This window comes from Ooceraea biroi, chromosome 10 (genome assembly GCF_003672135.1).
Source record: "Ooceraea biroi isolate clonal line C1 chromosome 10, Obir_v5.4, whole genome shotgun sequence".
Lineage (NCBI taxonomy): Eukaryota > Metazoa > Arthropoda > Insecta > Hymenoptera > Formicidae > Ooceraea > Ooceraea biroi.
The window spans coordinates 4,385,988-4,405,356 of NC_039515.1; the positions used below are offsets into that span (position 1 = coordinate 4,385,988).

The 19,369-nt window shown below is 43.5% G+C and overlaps 1 protein-coding gene and 1 pseudogene across 1 annotated transcript in view; both read left to right on the plus strand.

Annotated features, from left to right (window-relative positions):
* LOC105278246 (probable G-protein coupled receptor Mth-like 1) overlaps positions 1–15,153 on the plus strand; it is a 132,262-nt gene extending 117,109 nt beyond the window's left edge. Inside the window, exons 6-7 of the mRNA XM_011337208.3 lie at positions 4,901–5,039; positions 13,320–15,153. Of these exons, the coding sequence (XP_011335510.1) occupies positions 4,901–5,039; positions 13,320–13,653 (473 nt within the window). The 3' untranslated portion in view covers positions 13,654–15,153. The remainder of the gene's footprint in view (positions 1–4,900; positions 5,040–13,319) is intronic.
* LOC113562704 lies at positions 6,563–7,582 on the plus strand (annotated as a pseudogene).
* Positions 15,154–19,369: the final 4,216 nt, after the last annotated feature.

Below are 19,369 nucleotides of genomic sequence, written 5' to 3' on the forward strand. Positions count from 1 at the left end.
ACACGGCCAGAAAGAAATGTTTGTGCAATACGTGCGACGCGCGAGCGAGGGTTCGTTCACTGGGGGTATATGGGGGTGTGTTGGCTTTATCGCAGACGCGGTATTACTTCACGAAAGTGTCCCCTTAAATATCGAGCGCGAAATAACGAGAGGCTCCCGAGCGCCGCTTAAATCACGAACGTTACGCAACCGATTTAATCTCGCTCGAGAACGTGCCGTGACAAATAACTCGAGTCTGAAAAGTGGCTACCGCGGAAATATTGATGACCCCGTCGTCTTTATGTGCCGCGGATACAGCTTCTGCGACGGCGAATTCTCCGGGTTGTTGCTCCGACGTTTTATTTCTGTCGCGGATCTATCGAGCATCAAAAAAATTCGAGTCGCCCTCTCTCCCCCGCCGCGACCATCCCCTTCGTAGAATGCTCCGATTTTTATTTTCATCTTGCTTGCTTGAGAAAGAGAGAAAGGCTCTCGGCAAATCTCAACCGGGTCAGTGGCAGTTTAATATCTGTACGGAGGGTAGATGGTGGTGCATTACTGCTCGCGAAGTTCACCACCGCGCGAGGATTTTATTTATGGGTTTGTTTGCGGATGCGCGCGCGCGTGGGGTGCCCCATGGCCGATAAGTGGCTACGGAGTCCTCGTGGAAGCCTGTTTCTGGCAGATTGCATCCGTAGTTATGGGGTCGGCGCAGTCGTCGGACTCGGGTTGGTTACGAGGGGGTGAATCGCTCCGATAAAAGCGACTCGACCGTAGCGAGCGAGTCGGCCAGGGTTTCTATCATCAAGTTACCGTAAAGTCGCTCTGTGAACCATACGTGTTGTAGTCTACTTTTATTGCCGTGGAAAATCTTGCCGTGTTTCTCAATAAGCAATATTGGAAATGGAATTTCATTTTTCACATTATGATTACACATTACTGACAATATTTATGTTATACAGGGTGGGGCAATAACTATTACCACCTTAAATATCTTCGAATTTATAAGGTCCAGAGGAAAATTTATGTAATCAAAATTATACGGTACGAAGGGGGCTAACATATGGCGATAATCATTTTTGTCCTGGTGGAGGCGCTTCGAAGATATCAAGGTCACCTTCATTTTTTTTAATGGGTTCGGTATGTTTTTTTTCCATAATTTCATAGAAGAGCTTAAAACAAGTACGGAACTCATGACACAAAATTATTGAACAAGATTAAATGTAAATGAAAACGATAAAAAATACATTTTTTTAAATGAAACTATGTTATTTTATTACGTGACGTTTTATCTCTTATTTTATTATTAATGTTTATAAAAGGTGTTTGAAGTGATGGCCATTACTATCAATACAACACTGGATTCTTCTGATCACTGATTGGCTTGCTCTTCTAATAACGTCGGGAGCTATTGACGCACAGGCTTCAATGATCCGTTGTCGCATGATTTGAGGTGTAGTTGGTTCTTCTTTGTAGACTATGTCTTTTAGGGTTCCCCATAAAAAGAAATCCAGTGGTGTCATGTCGACTTGTTCTTCAAATAAATACATCTTGCACGATTGACTTATCTATCGATACTACTTTTCATGTTTATCTTATCCTGTGAACTTATTAAGATGGCCTTCAAAGGGTCTTTGTTTTCATTGAAATAAGTTTACGTCACTATTTATTTTCATCGATGTATCCGTTTGAAGAACAAGTTGATCCTCATTTATGAGGAATGTCAAAATCAAAACATTCCGACAAAACATACTAATAAAGCGTCATTTCGTACATCTTTTAAACGTAAATTTCATTTAATATAAAAATGTATTTTTTATCGTTTTCATTTACATTTAATCTTGTTCAATAATTTTGTGTCATGAGTTCCGTACTTGTTTTAAGCTCCTCTATAAAATTATGGAAAAAAAACATACCGAACCCATTAAAAAAATGAAGGTAACCTTGATATCTTCGAAGCGCCTCCACCAGGACAAAAATTATTATCGCCATATGTTAGCCCCCTTCGTACCGTATAATTTTGATTACATAAATTTTCCTTTGGACCTTATAAATTCGAAGATATTTAAGGTGGTAATAGTTATTGCCCCACCCTGTATAATTGATATATCGTTATGCAAACTATTATATTTTAATCAACTAATATGATTTCATTGTAATATGATATTTAAATCAAATGATAAATTTTGGAACTAATTTATTTGAAATATTAAGTTTGTCGAGAATATTTAGATTTATATGCAAATGTACTATTATTATCTTACGTTAGAGCTTTCTCTTTGATGTCAACATCAAATCGCATTCTTCCAATCGCTCATCTCACGAGACTCGAATATCGCATTAACGTCGCGTTGCTCCGATGCGTTCTTGCACACTGGAATCAGTTCTGCCTGGAATCGGTATTCCAACCGTAATCCACGCGATGCAGCACGGCGCAGACGATGTTACCGTTCGTAAGGTAAATATGAATTCGCGATTGTGCGTGTGGATATCCGTGTTAAACGAACGGTGAGATTTCAGATATCTCTGTCTTGAACTTGAAATCCGAGCGTGCGGCGCGTACCAGCGCGTGCACATCCCAGGAATCCGGAATCGCGCGGCCTTGCACGGGGGCGCGGAAACCAGGAAACCGATCCTCGATTGGATAAGTGCACGCTCCGCGTGATTTACCATAATTTCTGCTAAACACATACCGCCCTTTCCCGAGGGAACGCGCAATTTCGACGGAATCACGCGGTCGCGTGATCGCCCTGCAATATCGCCATTGTAGCGCCGAGTTTATCGTGCCCGATTGCGCGATCGGATGCATTGCTCATCTTTCCCCTTCCTCCGTTTCGACGAAGGGGAGGAGAGAAGGATCTCGCACCTCTTGATTCTGGAATTATTTTGCGTCCTGATTGTAAAAGAAAAAAACGTGCACATTTCGAGATAATAATCTTGCGAGAAGCAAAGTTCTTTCTCTCTTTCTCTTTCTCGAAAACAACAGGATTTGCAATTGAATAAGAGAGAGAATTACGTGAGAGACAAAAGCTGTAATAAGGGACAAAGGTTTGCAGTCGTTAGCATTGTTATCGTGCTTCCGAAACACGTTTCAAAGCATTGCGCTAGTTGCGCGCGCGGTCTTCAACAAAAAACCAGTTACACGGATAAAAATAATCCTCTTAAAATCTCTTGTAATGCGCGACAGTGGTAAAAATAATTTTTGCGTGGTCCAGATCCGCGTGGCCGAGCACCGCCCGTTCCAGATGATATAACTTTCGTAATTCGTAATTTTTTCTCAAAAAACTGAAGAATTTATAAGATACAGTTATGTCCGAGTATCGATTATGGAACATTTTTAAATTAATCTCCGGCTGGTTTAGAGTGGCTAATAATTACGTCTCCCTTGCAAACGGCGCACATGCCGTAACGAAGAGAACGAAAAATTTAATCGCTGGAGTTGTATTAGCGAGGGAGGTACTACGTAAACAACGTTATCCGCACAAGAGGAGGGAAAGGGAGTAGATAAATGCGCAATGGCCTGCAGCAAAATATCGGCTATCGAATATTATTGGATAACGAAAACGAAGTATGTCCCGCTTCGCTAGTTATTATCGCTCGCGAGATCGCGATACCGCTCGTGTGGCGTCATAAATAATTAAGAATAAATGTGGGAGGGAGGGAGAGGGAGACAGGGTGCGTCGCACGTTCGAACGTTATTTGAAAACCGACGCTTCCGGATGGCGTAAAACGTGCTTCTATTTTCTTTTTATCGTAACGTGTTACGCGCCAATATGAGCAAGAAAATAAACCATCTGCAAGTCGACAAGTCGACACCGAACGATTTATTTGTTCGTCATAAATCCCCCGTCTATTTCCGTCCGCGTTCATTACGAAGGCTCATGGCATTCTGAAACGTGCGTTCTCCTCTTCTCACACTGTGTCTCATTAATAGACTTATCGAGTTGTCTCGTAATTATCTTGTAAAATTTCAATTTAGCAAGTACACAAAAATTGTGTCTCTCTTATGCTCGGTGCAATGATTAATTTAAATAATGGGAAATATTAGAGTACTTTACGGAAACCCATTGTTTGCTGCAAGATCTAATTCAATATTACTTCGTCTTTTTAATTGTAATTAAAGAAATAATTAAATACTTATTAATATGTACATATACATACATTTAATATTTATATAATATTAATTATTATACATTATGGCATTTAATACCGGATACATTGGAATATTTACATGAACATAGCAAAACATCGAGGCTCAATCGGTACTTCCGGTATTTTCTGGTATGAGCAGCCGCGTTTGCAGACGCGATGAATAGCGCGTTTGCGCCGAGATACGATGCCGAATTAAGCAACGTAAAGATAAACCTGTCGATCATTCAGCCGCATCGTTTATTATTGAATCCGTTTAAATCCACAACAAGCGCATCCAGATATCTGCTCCGCTTAAATTTGGGGTATCGACCTGGCTAAGGTCGATCTGTCGTATGATTAATCCAGGTGCAGGACCATGCCATGTCGATGGATTGATGGAGCGAATGCAAAATAGGAATAAACGCCTGTACTCCTCATTTGCGAAAGCGAATTTTCGAATATCTGACATTTCGATCATGTAAATAGTATCTGCACTGTTAATATTAACATTAATATTGAGAGATGTGTGTAATGTATAGTATAATATAATAATGTAATAAATGTTGCAATAGTGCATAGAAATTCTTTTTCTAATCCTGACTTTAAATTCGCACGCTGTTTACGATACTAAAACGACATTGACATTGTTTTATTTCGATTTTATACAAATTATCACATAAAGCAATAATTATTTTACTGTGTAATATATTATGCAAGCAAAATTGCCACATAATGTAACGTAACAGAGAGATCATATGTGATCTTGAAAGCTTTTCCGTTTCTGTTGCAGGCAACATGGAAATCCTGGCGTACTTCTTTGGACCAGTCGGAGGGCTTTTGGCTATAAATCTTCTGTTTTTCGCCATAACTGCTCGTGAGCTGACATGCGGTCTCTGGAAAGGCGAATTCGTGAAAAGCACTACCGAGAGGTAAGAACGAGCATGCTCTTTTTGCATTTGGAAAAAGGGACCAACCCTTTGGTGTATAATCTTAATCGTTTTTATAAAAATTAATTCATTGAACTGTTTCAACTAGACATAATACTTGTACGTAACAATTTACAAAACGCTGTCAAAGAAGACATCATAATGACATTTCTCCCTAAATTTAATGGAATGTCGACGATCTGGAGGCGTTCGACAACCTTGCGAGCACCGGATATGATCTCTTGCTGTCTGTCTGGAAAAATATTTATTCCTCGCGAGTAGCTTTCCAGCGACGCGGACGAATCGAGAGATTCGTAAACTCATGTTGCACATGTATCACGCGGGGTCATCGGCCGCACAACCTTTGTCTCGTGCGAATATTTCCGAGCCTCTCGTAAAATTTCGCAGATGCTCCATGCAGGTGCCGCTGTTTTCAGGAAACGGCACGCGAAAGTAGAAAAATCGGGGAACCGCGGCCTTGTTGCGAGATAAATCTGTGCGCGCGCGAGCGAGATTTAGGATATGCTTCTCTTCGTACTCATCTGACTCTCGCTCGCTTCACAAAGTTAATGGATTCAATTGAATGGTCAATTGTACGATCTCGATCAGCAGATCGAAGCACAATAGTCGTCGGACGCGCATACGAGCGTGCGAAAAGTATTTTTGACATGTGGAAACAGATGGCCTGACAACTCGGTCGATTTAGATTTAAACGTGTGAAATGATATAAGAAATATTTTGTTGCTTTAACCGTTTTCTTTTCACTTTGTTTTGGGGATTTAATTCATCAGGAAATCGTTGCATCAGCAATGTTGCTCGTCACAATGCAAATGAATTGAGAGCATTTCGTAACATTCGAAGGAGGCGTAACGCGATCGAAAAAACGCTTCTCTCCGATTATTTGCTTTTCGCAAAAAGACGGCGAGACGGGCGCGTACGCGCGAATTGATACTTCCGCAATATTTCTGGAAATATTCCAGAATTGTACCAACAGTCGCGTTTACAGGCCCATTTCCGACGCGCTTCGAGGCAACGATAATAAACGTGCCATTGCACGGCTGCCGGGAAAAAGGAGGAACGCTCGGTCGTTTCGTGGGAAACGACACTTCGGGCTTGAAAACGACTAAGTTTTACTAGCCCAAGCAAAACGCTCGATTCACGGTTTTCTCGAGAATCTCGGGACTTTATTTTGGACACCGAAGGACGGCGCTTGAGTTTATTGAATATCAAGGAAAACTGGTCATGCAAACACGGTAACGAAAGGATGCGTAAAATCGCGAGAGCCAGGAGGAACTTTGATGCACTCTGAGATGAGCAATGATACACCGCGGTCTTATTGGGTCATTAAGTATGAAACTTTACAAATGTAAAAGCGCCATCTTTAACATTTGTTATCTCAAATTTGGTGCCAAACGTCAGTATCAGGTTAGGTTAGTGTGATAGATGTATGTTCGCTCTTCAAATGTCATATTTGTTTGTTCAAATATCTTCATTAGTTTTATTGGTGGATTCTTTTTTATAGAACTATGCAAAAGTCCAAAATTCGTGTGATTTATGAATATGAGTTCCGCCGTGGAACCACAGTGTCGGAAACAGCTCGTAATATCAACGCTGTATTTGGTGAAGGTTCAACTACTAAAGCAACGGTGGGCAATTGGTTCAAAAACTTCAGAGATGGAGATTTCAGCCTCGCTAATGAGCCACGTGGAAGACCAAAGACGAAGGTGGATAATGATCACTTGAGAGCCGTAGTAGAGTCCGATCCATCTCAAAGTACACGTGAATTGGCATCGATATTCAATGTTTCCATACCCACCATATTGGTTCATTTAGCTGCAATTGGTAAGATAAAGAAGTTGGACAAATGGGTCCCGCACGAATTGACCGATGCGCAGCAGGCGCAACGTCTAGAGGCTTCCCTTTCTTTGCTTTCCCGTCACAAAAATGAATCTTTTTTTAATCGAATTGTCACCTGCGATGAAAAGTGGATACTCTACGACAATCGTAAACGCTCACATCAGTGGTTGAACGCTGATGAACCACCGAGACATCACGCGAAACCCAACATTACACAGAAGAAGCTTATGGTGACTGTTTGGTGATCCAGGTCAGGTGTTATCTACTACAACTTTATGAAACCTCGTACATCGATAACGGCTGAAGTATATTGCAAGCAACTGGACGAAATGATGCAACAACTTGCTATTAAACAACCGAAATTGGTCAATCGGTCAATGCCAATCCTGTTGCATGATAATGCTCGACCGCACACTGCACGACTGACCGTGGCAAAGCTACGGGAGTTGGAATTGGAAACTCTCCGTCATCCACCATATTCACCAGATCTATCACCTACCGACTATCACTTTTTCCGGAATTTGGACAACTTGTTGGTGGGAAAATTCTTCAATTCTCAACAGGCAGTCGAAACAGCCTTCCGCGACTTCATCGATTCCCGTACTCCTGGCTTCTATAGTAGAGGCATAGACCAACTACCACTAAAATGGCAGAAGTGTGTAGATAACATGGGCGCATACTTCGATTGAAAATAAATCATGTCCATGTGCCAAAAAATGCAAAAGTTTATGTTCTATTTGTAAAGTTTCATACTTAATGACCCAATATTTTTATCAAATTTCAAATAAACTCTGTCACGGAATCTTAATTCGAGACAATTTACTGAAACATCTCATACTAGAGATTGAGAGAAATTTCATGTTTCGCGTACCGGCTGCAAATCACAAATCGCGCGAGATATAATTTTTAATTCGGATTATTCGAATATCCTCGAAAGAAGTTTCACACGTGAGACGATAAGACACGGCGGTTTTCGCGCGAATATCCCAGCGTCGAGATATCAAAATATTTCCGACTTCCTCGTTCTACGACGAAAGGTATTTGACAGTTCGTACAGCCCGGGCGATCTATACGGACGGGCCGCGAGGATTCTTTTTATAGAGCGCAGACTTCGCACGCGCAGGAAGGTTTATTTTATTACCTTCCAGCCGACTGATACCAGGCAATCGTTACTTCCCATTCGCATACCTCTTCGATCCGCCTGCATCCACTCCGCTCGGTGCGAGATTGATATTGACGATCCCAATTCGCGATTTCGACGACGCTATTTGCTCGCCGTGATGTATGTACGCGGATACAATACGGCCATTGTTGGCAAAGGAAACGTAATAGCACGTGCAGATCTCGCTTCATCCCGGGTTTGTTCCACGTCTTCCGCCGCGCATTTCGTTCATCACGTACGTTTACACGGCTTCCGGAACACCTCGACGTGGATGAATCGCCTCGCGAAAACTTCCGAGCATGCGTCGACCCCGGCATTTGCAGGAACATTTCTAGCGACGTTATTTTTATCGAGAGCCAGTATATTACAATGGTTTCTACTTGTCATCGGAAAGACGATATAAATATCGCTGATGTCGGGTATTTAATACTCTCCGGCGATCTATACGGGCGGACCAGAGACTCCTTTTTATAGAGCGCTAACTTCGGAAGCTTTATTTTATTACCTTCCAGACGAATGATATCGCTTTATGCACTACAATATACAAATGTCACATTTGTTCCTTAAATTCATTTGTCGTCATATTGTTATGACATATATTCGTCCTGTTTGTTTAGTGTATTTGTAATAACAAATATAATTTACAACCGAATACATCCCAATTTAAAAGACATAATAATACCAGAAATTAAAATAGATACGCCTAAGAAGCAAACATTAGCATCTTTCGAAGACTTTTCTCCGTTTGTCGTGATGAATTCCGGCGCGGGTAACATCAATAACGATCGATTAATAAAAATTGTCGCAGCGGCGACTCTCTTTGGGTCCCGAGGTGACGCGTCACCCCTTACGGGAATGTGGTTACGCACGTATACGTTTCTCAGGAGAGGATCACCCTCGCGAAAAACGCTGTGACACTTTAAAACATTTCGCCTGCCCACGCGACTGGCGGAATAACGTATCTCGCACGGCGCGAAATAACGCACAGACGTCACGTCCGATTTGACGTCCGTTCGCCGGGAAAGAGGAGAGGAGAGGAGAGAAAAGAAGAAGAGAGGAGCTCTCTGTTGAAGCTCTTGAATTATCCTTGGCTCTGACAAAAGGCGACGGCGGTGGCCGTAGGGGCATAAACGCGGTGAAACACTCGCAATAACCGTCACGGGTGCCGTCCGACATGCGAATCCAGTTCGCAGTCCGATGCACTTTCCCGTCCCTCCCCCTTCCCGCCCCCCGGTCGCACATCTTTTTTCCTCTCGCGGTCGCGCAAAGTGGAGATCTGTGTTTCCTCGGTTTCGTGCTCGGTGCCGAGATAGCGGATCCACCGGCAAAAAATATTTCACGGTGACGTCCTCGTGGAAAACGTGCGACGGAGATTCCGCGTCGCGGGACATGGGGTCTCGAGAAACCACCTCCGCAGGGTGTAAAGAGAGAGAGAGAGATAGAGAAGAGAATTGTATAAATATATTTATACGTTATAGTTCTCTTTTTCTTCTTTTTCTTTTTCTTTTTGCGTCGCGGTCGTGAACTGCCACTTCGCGACGTCTAAATTACGGAAGAAGGGATCCTCTCGCGTTGTGTCGTACCTACTCTTTTAGGGCTCCGTGTGATGTGCGTTTCTCGGACGAGAGTGCCAAGAGAGGCAGAGAGAGAGAGTCGTCCAACTTGCTCGAGTGAAATTTACAAGCGTGCATCCGTCAACAAAATGTAACAACGTGGCTCGCGATTGCAAGTGACTTCCTCCGTAACGCGTTTGCGTCTCTCCGTGTGTTTAACGTCTCTTTATGTCACATATTTGAAACTCCTAGTTACGGAAAAGATACATCTCTGTAACCCTTTCATTGTGGCATTGCATTTTAATATCGCAGCGAATTACATGCAATGCATGTTGTAGAGCCAAGTGCTTGCTGCGAGTCTAAGAATAGCGTTGCTCATAAATGATTGACTGCACGGCCATCAAGAAACTTGGAAAGTCGCCTGAGACGGGCCCAAACAAGCATCAGCGCGATGTTTATAATTTTATTCGAAGTCGTCGACCCTTTCCAAGCTGCATCAACTATATTTGATACTTTCCAGTCGTCGTCGTCGTCGCAGGCGTGCAAATCTCTCTCCGCCGTCTACTCGTGTCAATTAGCTCCGTCGTCGGGTTCGCTGTGCCTTCCACCATCCTTGCCACCCGCGAAGATTGACATTTATTTGCAACCACGAATAAACGCGCATAAACGCTCATGACTATCTATTTCAGATCGTTTTTCATCGCGGCGTCTGCACGCGCGCAGCATCGTCGCTTTCATCTTCCGCATTTTCTCGTCGCAATTCCGCGTGCAACTCGTCCGGTATCAATCATTTGCGCTGTCGATTAAGCGAGATAATAGCAATTTCTACTTCTGCTCATGAGCAGCTTGGCGTTTTAAATGTGGGAACACGAGATTAAAAACAAATTAGAATTATCTCGTCGGAAAAATCCTCACGGATTTTAGCGTGGAACTCGATGTTTCGATCGTTCTCTCGATTCGTCATAGTTCATCACGTGCTTTTTACCACTTGCGATTGTGTCGATTTGGAAAAAACCACATTTATCGCGGCAGATTAACGTTTTGCAAAAGTGATTGGCCATTAGCGTTCAATTTGCCGTTGACGATGCGAGAGATGAAAAAATTTATGACTCAATTAGAAAAGTTTTTGTTTTTATTTCATTCTATATATACTATATTATTTTTACTTTATTCTATATGTATGAACGTGATGTATGTAAAGTTACAGCAAGATCACTCACGTTTTATCTGCTCTGGTCGGCAGAAATTGCGCTATAAAACCAAAAAGCACCGCTCGATGATTGCTCCGCGAATCCGCCGTTTCCCTTTCCTGTTTTCTCGATCCTCGGATAATGGACATCTTCCTGCGGGTCTTTTGTGCCAAGGTCGTTGCCTTCTCTGGAACGCCCGCGTTTCTCTTCGCTCAACCATTCGTCTCTTCTCTTTTCCTTATTGTCTCGCGTTACACACTGCTCTCGACGAGATGCAGTGGGTTTCGAAAGAGAGAAAGAGAAAGAGAGAGAGAGAGAAAGAAAGAAAGGAAGGAAGAGATTCAATATTTACGGAGTTCCTGTTCGCACGCGGGCGGTCCCGTCTCGGCTTCGCTCGCACTTTCATCCTCCTCCTCCTCTCCCGTAGGAATTTTCTGGTTATTGTCGTTCACGCCACGCTCATAATATTGACCCTCGATACATCCCATACTTTCGCACGTCCACGCGTATCCCAATCGATGCATTCCACTTCCGGCCGCGCTTTGTCCGATGCGTGACAGCTGTCACGGCCGGTTGCATCGCGTGGCTCTCGTTCGGTACTAGCTTTTCGAAATACTCCTCGTTTATTCACAGCCCGCTCGCAATTTTGTAAAATTTTCGTGCGGATGTATGACGAAGGTAATACCATACAGCACGCTCCCGCCGCCAACGAGGGCTTTGACGTTGCGGACGCAATGATACGTCGCTTATGGAATAGAATCTCTCAGCAGCCGCGTACCACCCGTTTCGCGAAACTGCCTCGTGATATTTCCAACGAACGTAATCACTTTGCATGCAAATTCCAGAAAAAAATCTCTCGATTAGCCATTCGGGTCGTTCCATGCGTAACTACTCTTGAGAGCCACGCGACAACGGCAGGAAGATCTTCAAGAAACGATTAAAGCTTTTCGCGAGTCCATTTATGGTATCATCGTTTTGTGCTGTTTAAGAGCCGCAAAACTGCGTGGTATACCGTAATTACGACCGCATAATACGCGGTTTTTCATCCTTGAACCCTCAGCTATTTGCCTTTATGCTCTTGCGGAAGCAACTCGAATCGCTCGACCACTTTGACAAACACCCCGCAGCCGCACGTGGATGCAAATTCCAATTACACTTATTTTTTTTATACGAACTGTTTGATCCGTGTAAAGTTGATTTTTCTCGACATTCTCATCGCGTGCTCTCTCTCCCTCTCCGCGTTATTTTCTTCCACCCTCGGCGTTATTTTCAGCCCGTCGTGGAACTCGCGCGTTTTCCTCTTCGGGGTTCCCCGAGTGGTTTTGCACTCGCGCGGCCGAGAGCGACTGCATGCGGTCCGTTCATAATAATTAGCCAACGCCAACGAAAATAGAATTCTCGGCGCCACGGCCGACGCGGTGTGGCCAGGATAACGCCGGCCTGGACGCCGGTTCGCGTGGAGCGACATTATGACGCCATAATTCTGCGATATGCCCGTACATTCGCCGCGCTGTTACGGCCTGCGAATATTCTGACGGAGCGCATTAATAATGCTTTGACTTGGAGGCACCGCGATAGAACGCATATATTATATGCGATGCAGAGCGCGTCGAATCGATCACACGTGGATGCGCTCGCTCGCGCTTAATAATGCCCAACAGCGACGAGAGTGCGATTTTTCCGGTGATTTTCCAGCGCGCTATTCCTGTCGCGAGAGAATCTACGTGACTTGCCGAACATGTCATATCTTGCTTTTTTGCTCGATTGCCAGAAATAAATTTCTATCGAAATTTTTGCTAATTAAAAACAGCCCGGCCCGTGGACGGTATCACACGTCGTAATTTTCGCTGTCACTGAAGCTTTAATTCTGCTTCGTCGTGAACTCTTGTATAAAACTGGATAAATATCGATTTGTACTTGAAATATAAGAGTATATTTCTATTGTTGCACTTAATTTTAATATATTTTTGACTGACAGTTAAACCAGCACTTAGCATTCTCGACTTTTGAGCTTTAATGAAATCACATCGCGCGTCTTCAATTTTCTTAGATCGAGAGTTATATCATGACGAACAGCTGGAAGCTCTCTAAAGGACAATAACTTACGTCAATGGTGTGTGTGTGTGAAAGCGTTGCGTCGTCTATTATTTATAACGAAACGAAGGATATCTCGCGCGTCGAATAAACCGTGTCAATTAATCGCGTATCATTTGCATCCGTCGCAGATGTCAGGTAAAGCGCATAATTGTTTTATTGACCCCGTCAGGCGGAGGCAGCGACGCGATAAATAATTTCTCGGCACAGTATCGCGTCTATAACGTCACTAACATACGACGATCGTAATAACAATAGCGAAATGCCAGCCGAGCTATTGCAATCAATTCCACTCATGATCTGTCGCGGCTCTTTCGTTCACAGTCTCGAGCATGCTGGCCGATAGCTCGGCTAAAATTATGCCGACAATCGTCGTTCCTCAATCGACTGCAATGTGTCTGAATTCCCCGTTTTCCTCTGTTTTCAGGGCGACGCTGGGCCGCATATGCATGAAGCTCGTGATCGTGATGGGCATCACCTGGGTGGCTGACGTGGTATCTTGGGCAGTCGGCGGTCCCCAGTACATCTGGTACTTCACCGACCTGTTAAACGCCTGCCAGGGAGTTCTGATCTTCATGGCGGTCGGCTGCCAGCCGCAGGTCCGAGCGGCACTCAAGAGATTCTTCAGCAGGAACCCGCAGACCAACGCGGGCCGCCAGGGTAACGGGCACAGTACGACCAGTCACGGGATGCCCAGCATGGGTGACAGCGTCACGCAGAACCCGAGCACCAAGACCGCGCCATTGGAGACCATCTGCTAGGTATCGCGTGAAGGCAGGTCGACTCTTCGGAAGAGTTCCTCTGGGGAGTCTTGGTCCCACGTGGTCGTCGGTGTCAAGGTTGTCAGACATACGCGATCACTACCATGACTCACCACCGCGCGAGTTGATGGCATCCTAGAACGAATAAGCGCGACGAACAAACAATCCAGATGCCGGTTCGGGAACTCCCTTCGCTGGAGAGCTTTAGTTTGACCTGGAAAGTGTCGATTCGCGATTCGCGCACGAGGCGGAAGTTCACCGGCGAGATTGCACGGCGATGAGCGAAAGGGCCATAACGGGCCCGCGAACGCGTTTCCGCCCTCGAGAGAGCCCGCTCGCCGAGCGTTGTGGAATCGACGAGTTTCCCGAAATGTCGTAAACGTCGAACATCACTTCCGCTTCCGCGAGAGAACGAGTCGTTGTTTTTTTTCTTTTTTGTTTGAAAATCACACCCAATTGACCCGACAAATCACACGATGCAACTCTGCGAGTTGACGGTAAAGTGAAGAGTCGCGACCATTTGAAAAATATTTTTACGCTACTGATAAAGCAAAAGACTTGACTGTGAGGCATAGAAAAAAATGTGAGAAGTTCCCTGAAAATTCGGCAAACACGTGAGCGGCTGTTAAACATCCCTCGCGATTAATTCGCGACTTTTCTCGGATGGAATTGTAGAGAAATGAGCGATTCGCGGGTTTACCACTCAGAGACCACTCGGTGAAAGCTTCCCGGTGTTGTTTGATCGTTTGATCATCTACGCACCCGTGAGATTGAACATATTGCGCTCACGGCGATGCGTTTTGTCTTAGTCATTGAATCCGAAAACTGGATATACTCGCCAACGACGAAGATAGATCGCGAAATTTTGCTCGGCGAAAGAACGGCGAACGCTAATTGTCTATTCCTGTTTCGGCCGTGCCGGAACCCCGCGCGATCCATCTTGTCTGACACGAGCAATTACTCACTGTACGCAATTAGCAAGCGGCCACTCTTTCGATACGATATCGTCGATCTCGCGATAGAGCACTTCCGAATGAACGAACGGAGTGCACATAACATTGAAAACTGACAAAAGCGAGGAGAGCTCGGATACTTTGGATCATGTCTTTGTCATTTTTCGATTATAATGCTCCAGTTTAAGCCACTTTCCACCCTAGAAGTATCCAGCCAGTAAAATGTTGCACGGAAGATGTCTGTGTATGTTCAACGTATTTATCACGAGCACGATGTGAGAAGAAGCGCAGAACATTTCGGAATGATAAATGTTGACTCAGACTACACACGATGTCCAAAAAGTATCGTCTAGACGATGTTCCAATCTTCCAGACACTCTCTACAAACGTTCGTTGAGCTTTTGTATCGTTTGAGCAACTATCCGTAAATATTCATGACGGACGCACGTCAGGTATTTTACTGAGTGGCTGAGTACAGTCTGAAAATGTTCTTTAATTATTTCTTATTAAAACAAAAAAGACAAAAAATGGGAAAACTATTTAAAAAGAAGAAAAATACGAATATTCAAGGTGAAAGATTTTTTTCAATCCGAAAAGTGCTCAGCGACTGGAAACGTTAAGCGTGTAAAGTTTGAGAATCGATCGGAACGGATCGCATTCATAAATCAGAATTTAGTAGTGATACGCGGCTAATAGACGCAGTGACGCGTACTCCTCGGGCCTATATATACACGTAACACGAGCAGAACCAACGCATGATTTATGATCGAGGCGAATATTAATTCGCCTTTATTAATATTTTTTTTCTTCGGTGCACGATATTCATTGATATCGATAATATTGATCCACGGTGAGCGCAAGTATCTCTCCACAAAATTAATCACTCTTAACGACAGACGGACAATGGAGCGTCATTGCTGTGTGCTCATTTGGAAATGGGAAATTATACATGTTAATTTCGCGCGTTCTAAGGCGGTTTCGTCGTTTTATGACCAAGTCAATTAATGATCTTGTGATCTAATCTTTATAAATGATTTTTTATAATTATCAATAATCTGTATTCTACTTGTTCATCGAAGATTTTGATAATGCAAGGTTTTACGACACAAAGTTCACTAAAACGGGCGATACCACGTCGCAAAATTATTGTGATGTAGCAACGTGAAAAAAACAATGTTCGATTTTTCAATCAACGATGATAGATCAGCACACAGCTTGTTTGGATCTACTGATAACTGTTCTCTTTGTCTTTTTTTATCTTGCTCTCTTTCTCGTGATGTGAACCAGAAAATTCGAAAGACTAAACGACCTCGGCTCAAGTTTATTGCCTCGTATTAGCGAAGAAGCGATCGAAGCTCATCATGAGTTTCCTTCCGAGTCCTCCTTACTTTATTATTCATCGGATGTTATCGAATCTCGGAGCAATCGTTTCTCCTCTTTTTTCCTTTAGCATAAATTTTCATCGGCGTCGTTAGCCGGTCTACAGCCAGTGGCTGGCATTAACGTCGTGGCTTTCGAGCACAATTTATCACTGATCAGTCGGACGGTTCTGTTCGGTAGCGAGCATGTAAAAAAGCTCCATTGCATTGCGTACTGCGCGAACAGCATGTAAAAACGCGTCGCACGTACGCATTTCGCTAGCTTGTACGTTGCTCCGTGCACGAATAATCCGTTTATGCAACCGTTTGAAAGTAAATACGTCTTTTCGTGCAACGTTTTTCCATCAAATAATTTTTTTACATAAAAGAGCTCAAACACACCGATTTTATCTCGGACTGAAACCATTTCGTTATTGCTTTGATTATCCCAGAGCGGCGGGATGATCTCTTAAAGCCAGATTTCTTGATTGATGAATTTAAGGTTGATTTTTTTCGAGAAATATGAAGAGTTTAAATGTTTATAGTGAGTAACTTTTTCACGCCACTCACATTATTTGTCTTTATAATTGTATCTCAAGACAAGATTTCGTTCAGTCTTATTGAAAACTGAACGTAAAGCATAAAGTTTCATCATTTATTAATTTGAAATTTAATTTCCTTTTTTTATGTACTGAATAAATGCTTTTTTAATAAGCATCGTTCATTTTTAATCCTCGACGAAGAAAATTGACACGGCGAGAAGGGGCTTCCTGGAAGGGAACTGTAGAGGAACTGTGCGTCGTGTTACAAACCCGTACTGCCGTAGAGATACTGTATCAAGTACACGAATTAATCAAGATATGCTAGCCACAACTGCCACTTTGATAACTTCCTTCTTAGTATTACGAAATTGTCCGGATGGTCGCTCGATACAGTGCAACAAATCACCGATCATCAATCTCCGATTTTTCAACCATTTTAACACGCGGCGAGACGTGTCCTCTCAAAAAAGGCAACGATAATCACCCATCACTTTTTAAGCGATTCGGATCGTCCGGCAATTTTTCAAGCGAAACGAAACCGTCCGGTTTCATGTCGGGCATCGGCTTACGATATTAATCGTACGTACGCAGTAGCTAGGTCAAGGCATGTAATCGATGTCAACTCAAATACGACAATACACATTAGGAATTCAATGCCTTCTGAAATGCCTTGGTAAATGCGGTGTGCGTTCGACACGCCGATTCGTATACAAAGGGAGACCGGAAAGACGAAATTGGTGATCCCGTCGATTGTTCGCGGCTGCCGTGATTCACCTTCCCTCACGCTAATCTCGAGCCTTTTAGCTGCGCCACGTAAATCTGCTTGCTCAAAATTTCTCCCGACAGAGATAAAGATGAAGACGCGTTAGACCATCCCCATCGCGATACACCATCCCCATGGTTGGTTTATTATCCCCGCGTAAATGGATCTGGAATAACGACGTCGCGAATCAACAACGAGGAACCTCGATTGATCATTAGTTAGAGTTTTATTTGCTGTTACTGCGCGGAATTCTCGATTCCAGCTAGATGTCGGCGATCGAGGGATTAACAGCTCCCAACGACGATTTCATCGCATTCCTCGCCTGCTTCGAATTAGCGCTCGCGTTTGAAAGCGGTAATGCGAGCCACGCGAATCACGCTCATGGTTTCCATCGCGATCGCAAAAGAATCGAGAGTACAATGCTCGACGGTGCTTCGTTCATACCCGGAGTGTATTTCCCGGCACAATAAAATACCCGAGATCGTTCCGCGCCGTAACCGGGACAAAGCGTTTGTTTCATTTTGCGCGCGGCGCATAACGAAGAACAATGACGCTTTTTAATCGCACCGGATTGTGATTGTGCGTGTCGTCGGAGATCGATATGTACACGTAGGATTATTAGTTACATAGTCGAGAACGTAGGATTACTACGCGAAACCTCGCCCGAGTTTTTCGAGCCCTCACACGAGATTGGCGTCCGGTTCATTTGACGTGTTGGGGGTTTCATTCGTCGTTATTTTATTTTGTTTTTCCCTTGTTTCTGTTCAAGTGCATCCAGAAAGAGACTGAAACACGCACCTGTTATCCCGTCGGAACCACCTGATGTCTAGCCCACGATGTTTCTTTTTTCTTTTTTTTAATATTCCAAACTGCGGCGGAGCTTCCTATATGGATGACGTTCGCGTTTATTCAGACAGCAATAATAATCATTTTGAGAGTAACATGACCGAGGTGCTCGGTTATCAGGCTCAGGTAGTTCCGGAAAGACCTCGTTAGTTCCTTTTCTCTCAATGTCTGTATCGACTGCGAGATGACGTCGCCACTCGACTAGCTCTTCCCTTTCGCGCTCTCTCATCACGTCATTAATTTAATCAATTAATTGCGATTAATCAACAGTAACAACGCATCAGGAATCGATTGACTGAAATTCCGTTTCGGGAAAACCGGCTTAGGGCGATCGAGCAGTTGGATCGGCGACATCATTATTAGTTGTGTTAGCATGTGTGCATCTGCCTGCTTGATTGTGAATATATCCGTGTGCGTGTACGTGCATGTGTGCGTGTTCATCGAGAGAGATTAATTAATTGCGTGACAGTGGGCGCATGTGTGCGTGGGTTAATCCGCGTGTAATTAGTGCATTAAGCGATACCGTTAGAAACAACATAATCGTGACCGAATAATCCATAACGGAAGGGTGACAGTCCCGGCACATATATATATACATACACACACATACACAACGATTTGTCGGTTAAATACCGCAACGCCGCTCTTTCATTAAGTCCCGTTAACGCAATAATTTAAGGAAGCGCTATTTATCAACATAGAAGAAAATGTATTCGTAGTAAGACTGTCACCGTACACAATGGCACTCATGACTCACCATCTGCCATTGCGTTCTTGTAGATAACATTCTTATTATTATTATTATTAATATTATTATTACTGTATAATTGTTATTACCGACGCTATTTTTGTTTTATTTTCTTATCGTTATTTCGATTAATTATCATTATTATTGATCTATCATGTGACGTTCGTTTTACACCAAACTGAACACCACGCACAGGTGTGTCAAGATTCTAGTGTAGCACACGTAAATTATTACAATGTTATATTGTGCATTCGTCCTCTTTCTCTCAGTGCGAGAAACGTCCGAGCATGGATTAATGCGGATCAATGAACGATCATCTCTGTCGAATTCTTGAAAAGATAGACACAGCTTCTTTATTTACAAACATGATTCTCGTTTTCCTGCATTCTTCCGTATACGATTAATTGAAATATCAAACTTTTTTTAATTCTTTATATATAATTGAAAAGTTAAATGTTTCATCAAAATCAGGAAGGGATCTGGTCAGTTTTGATTGAATTGTATCA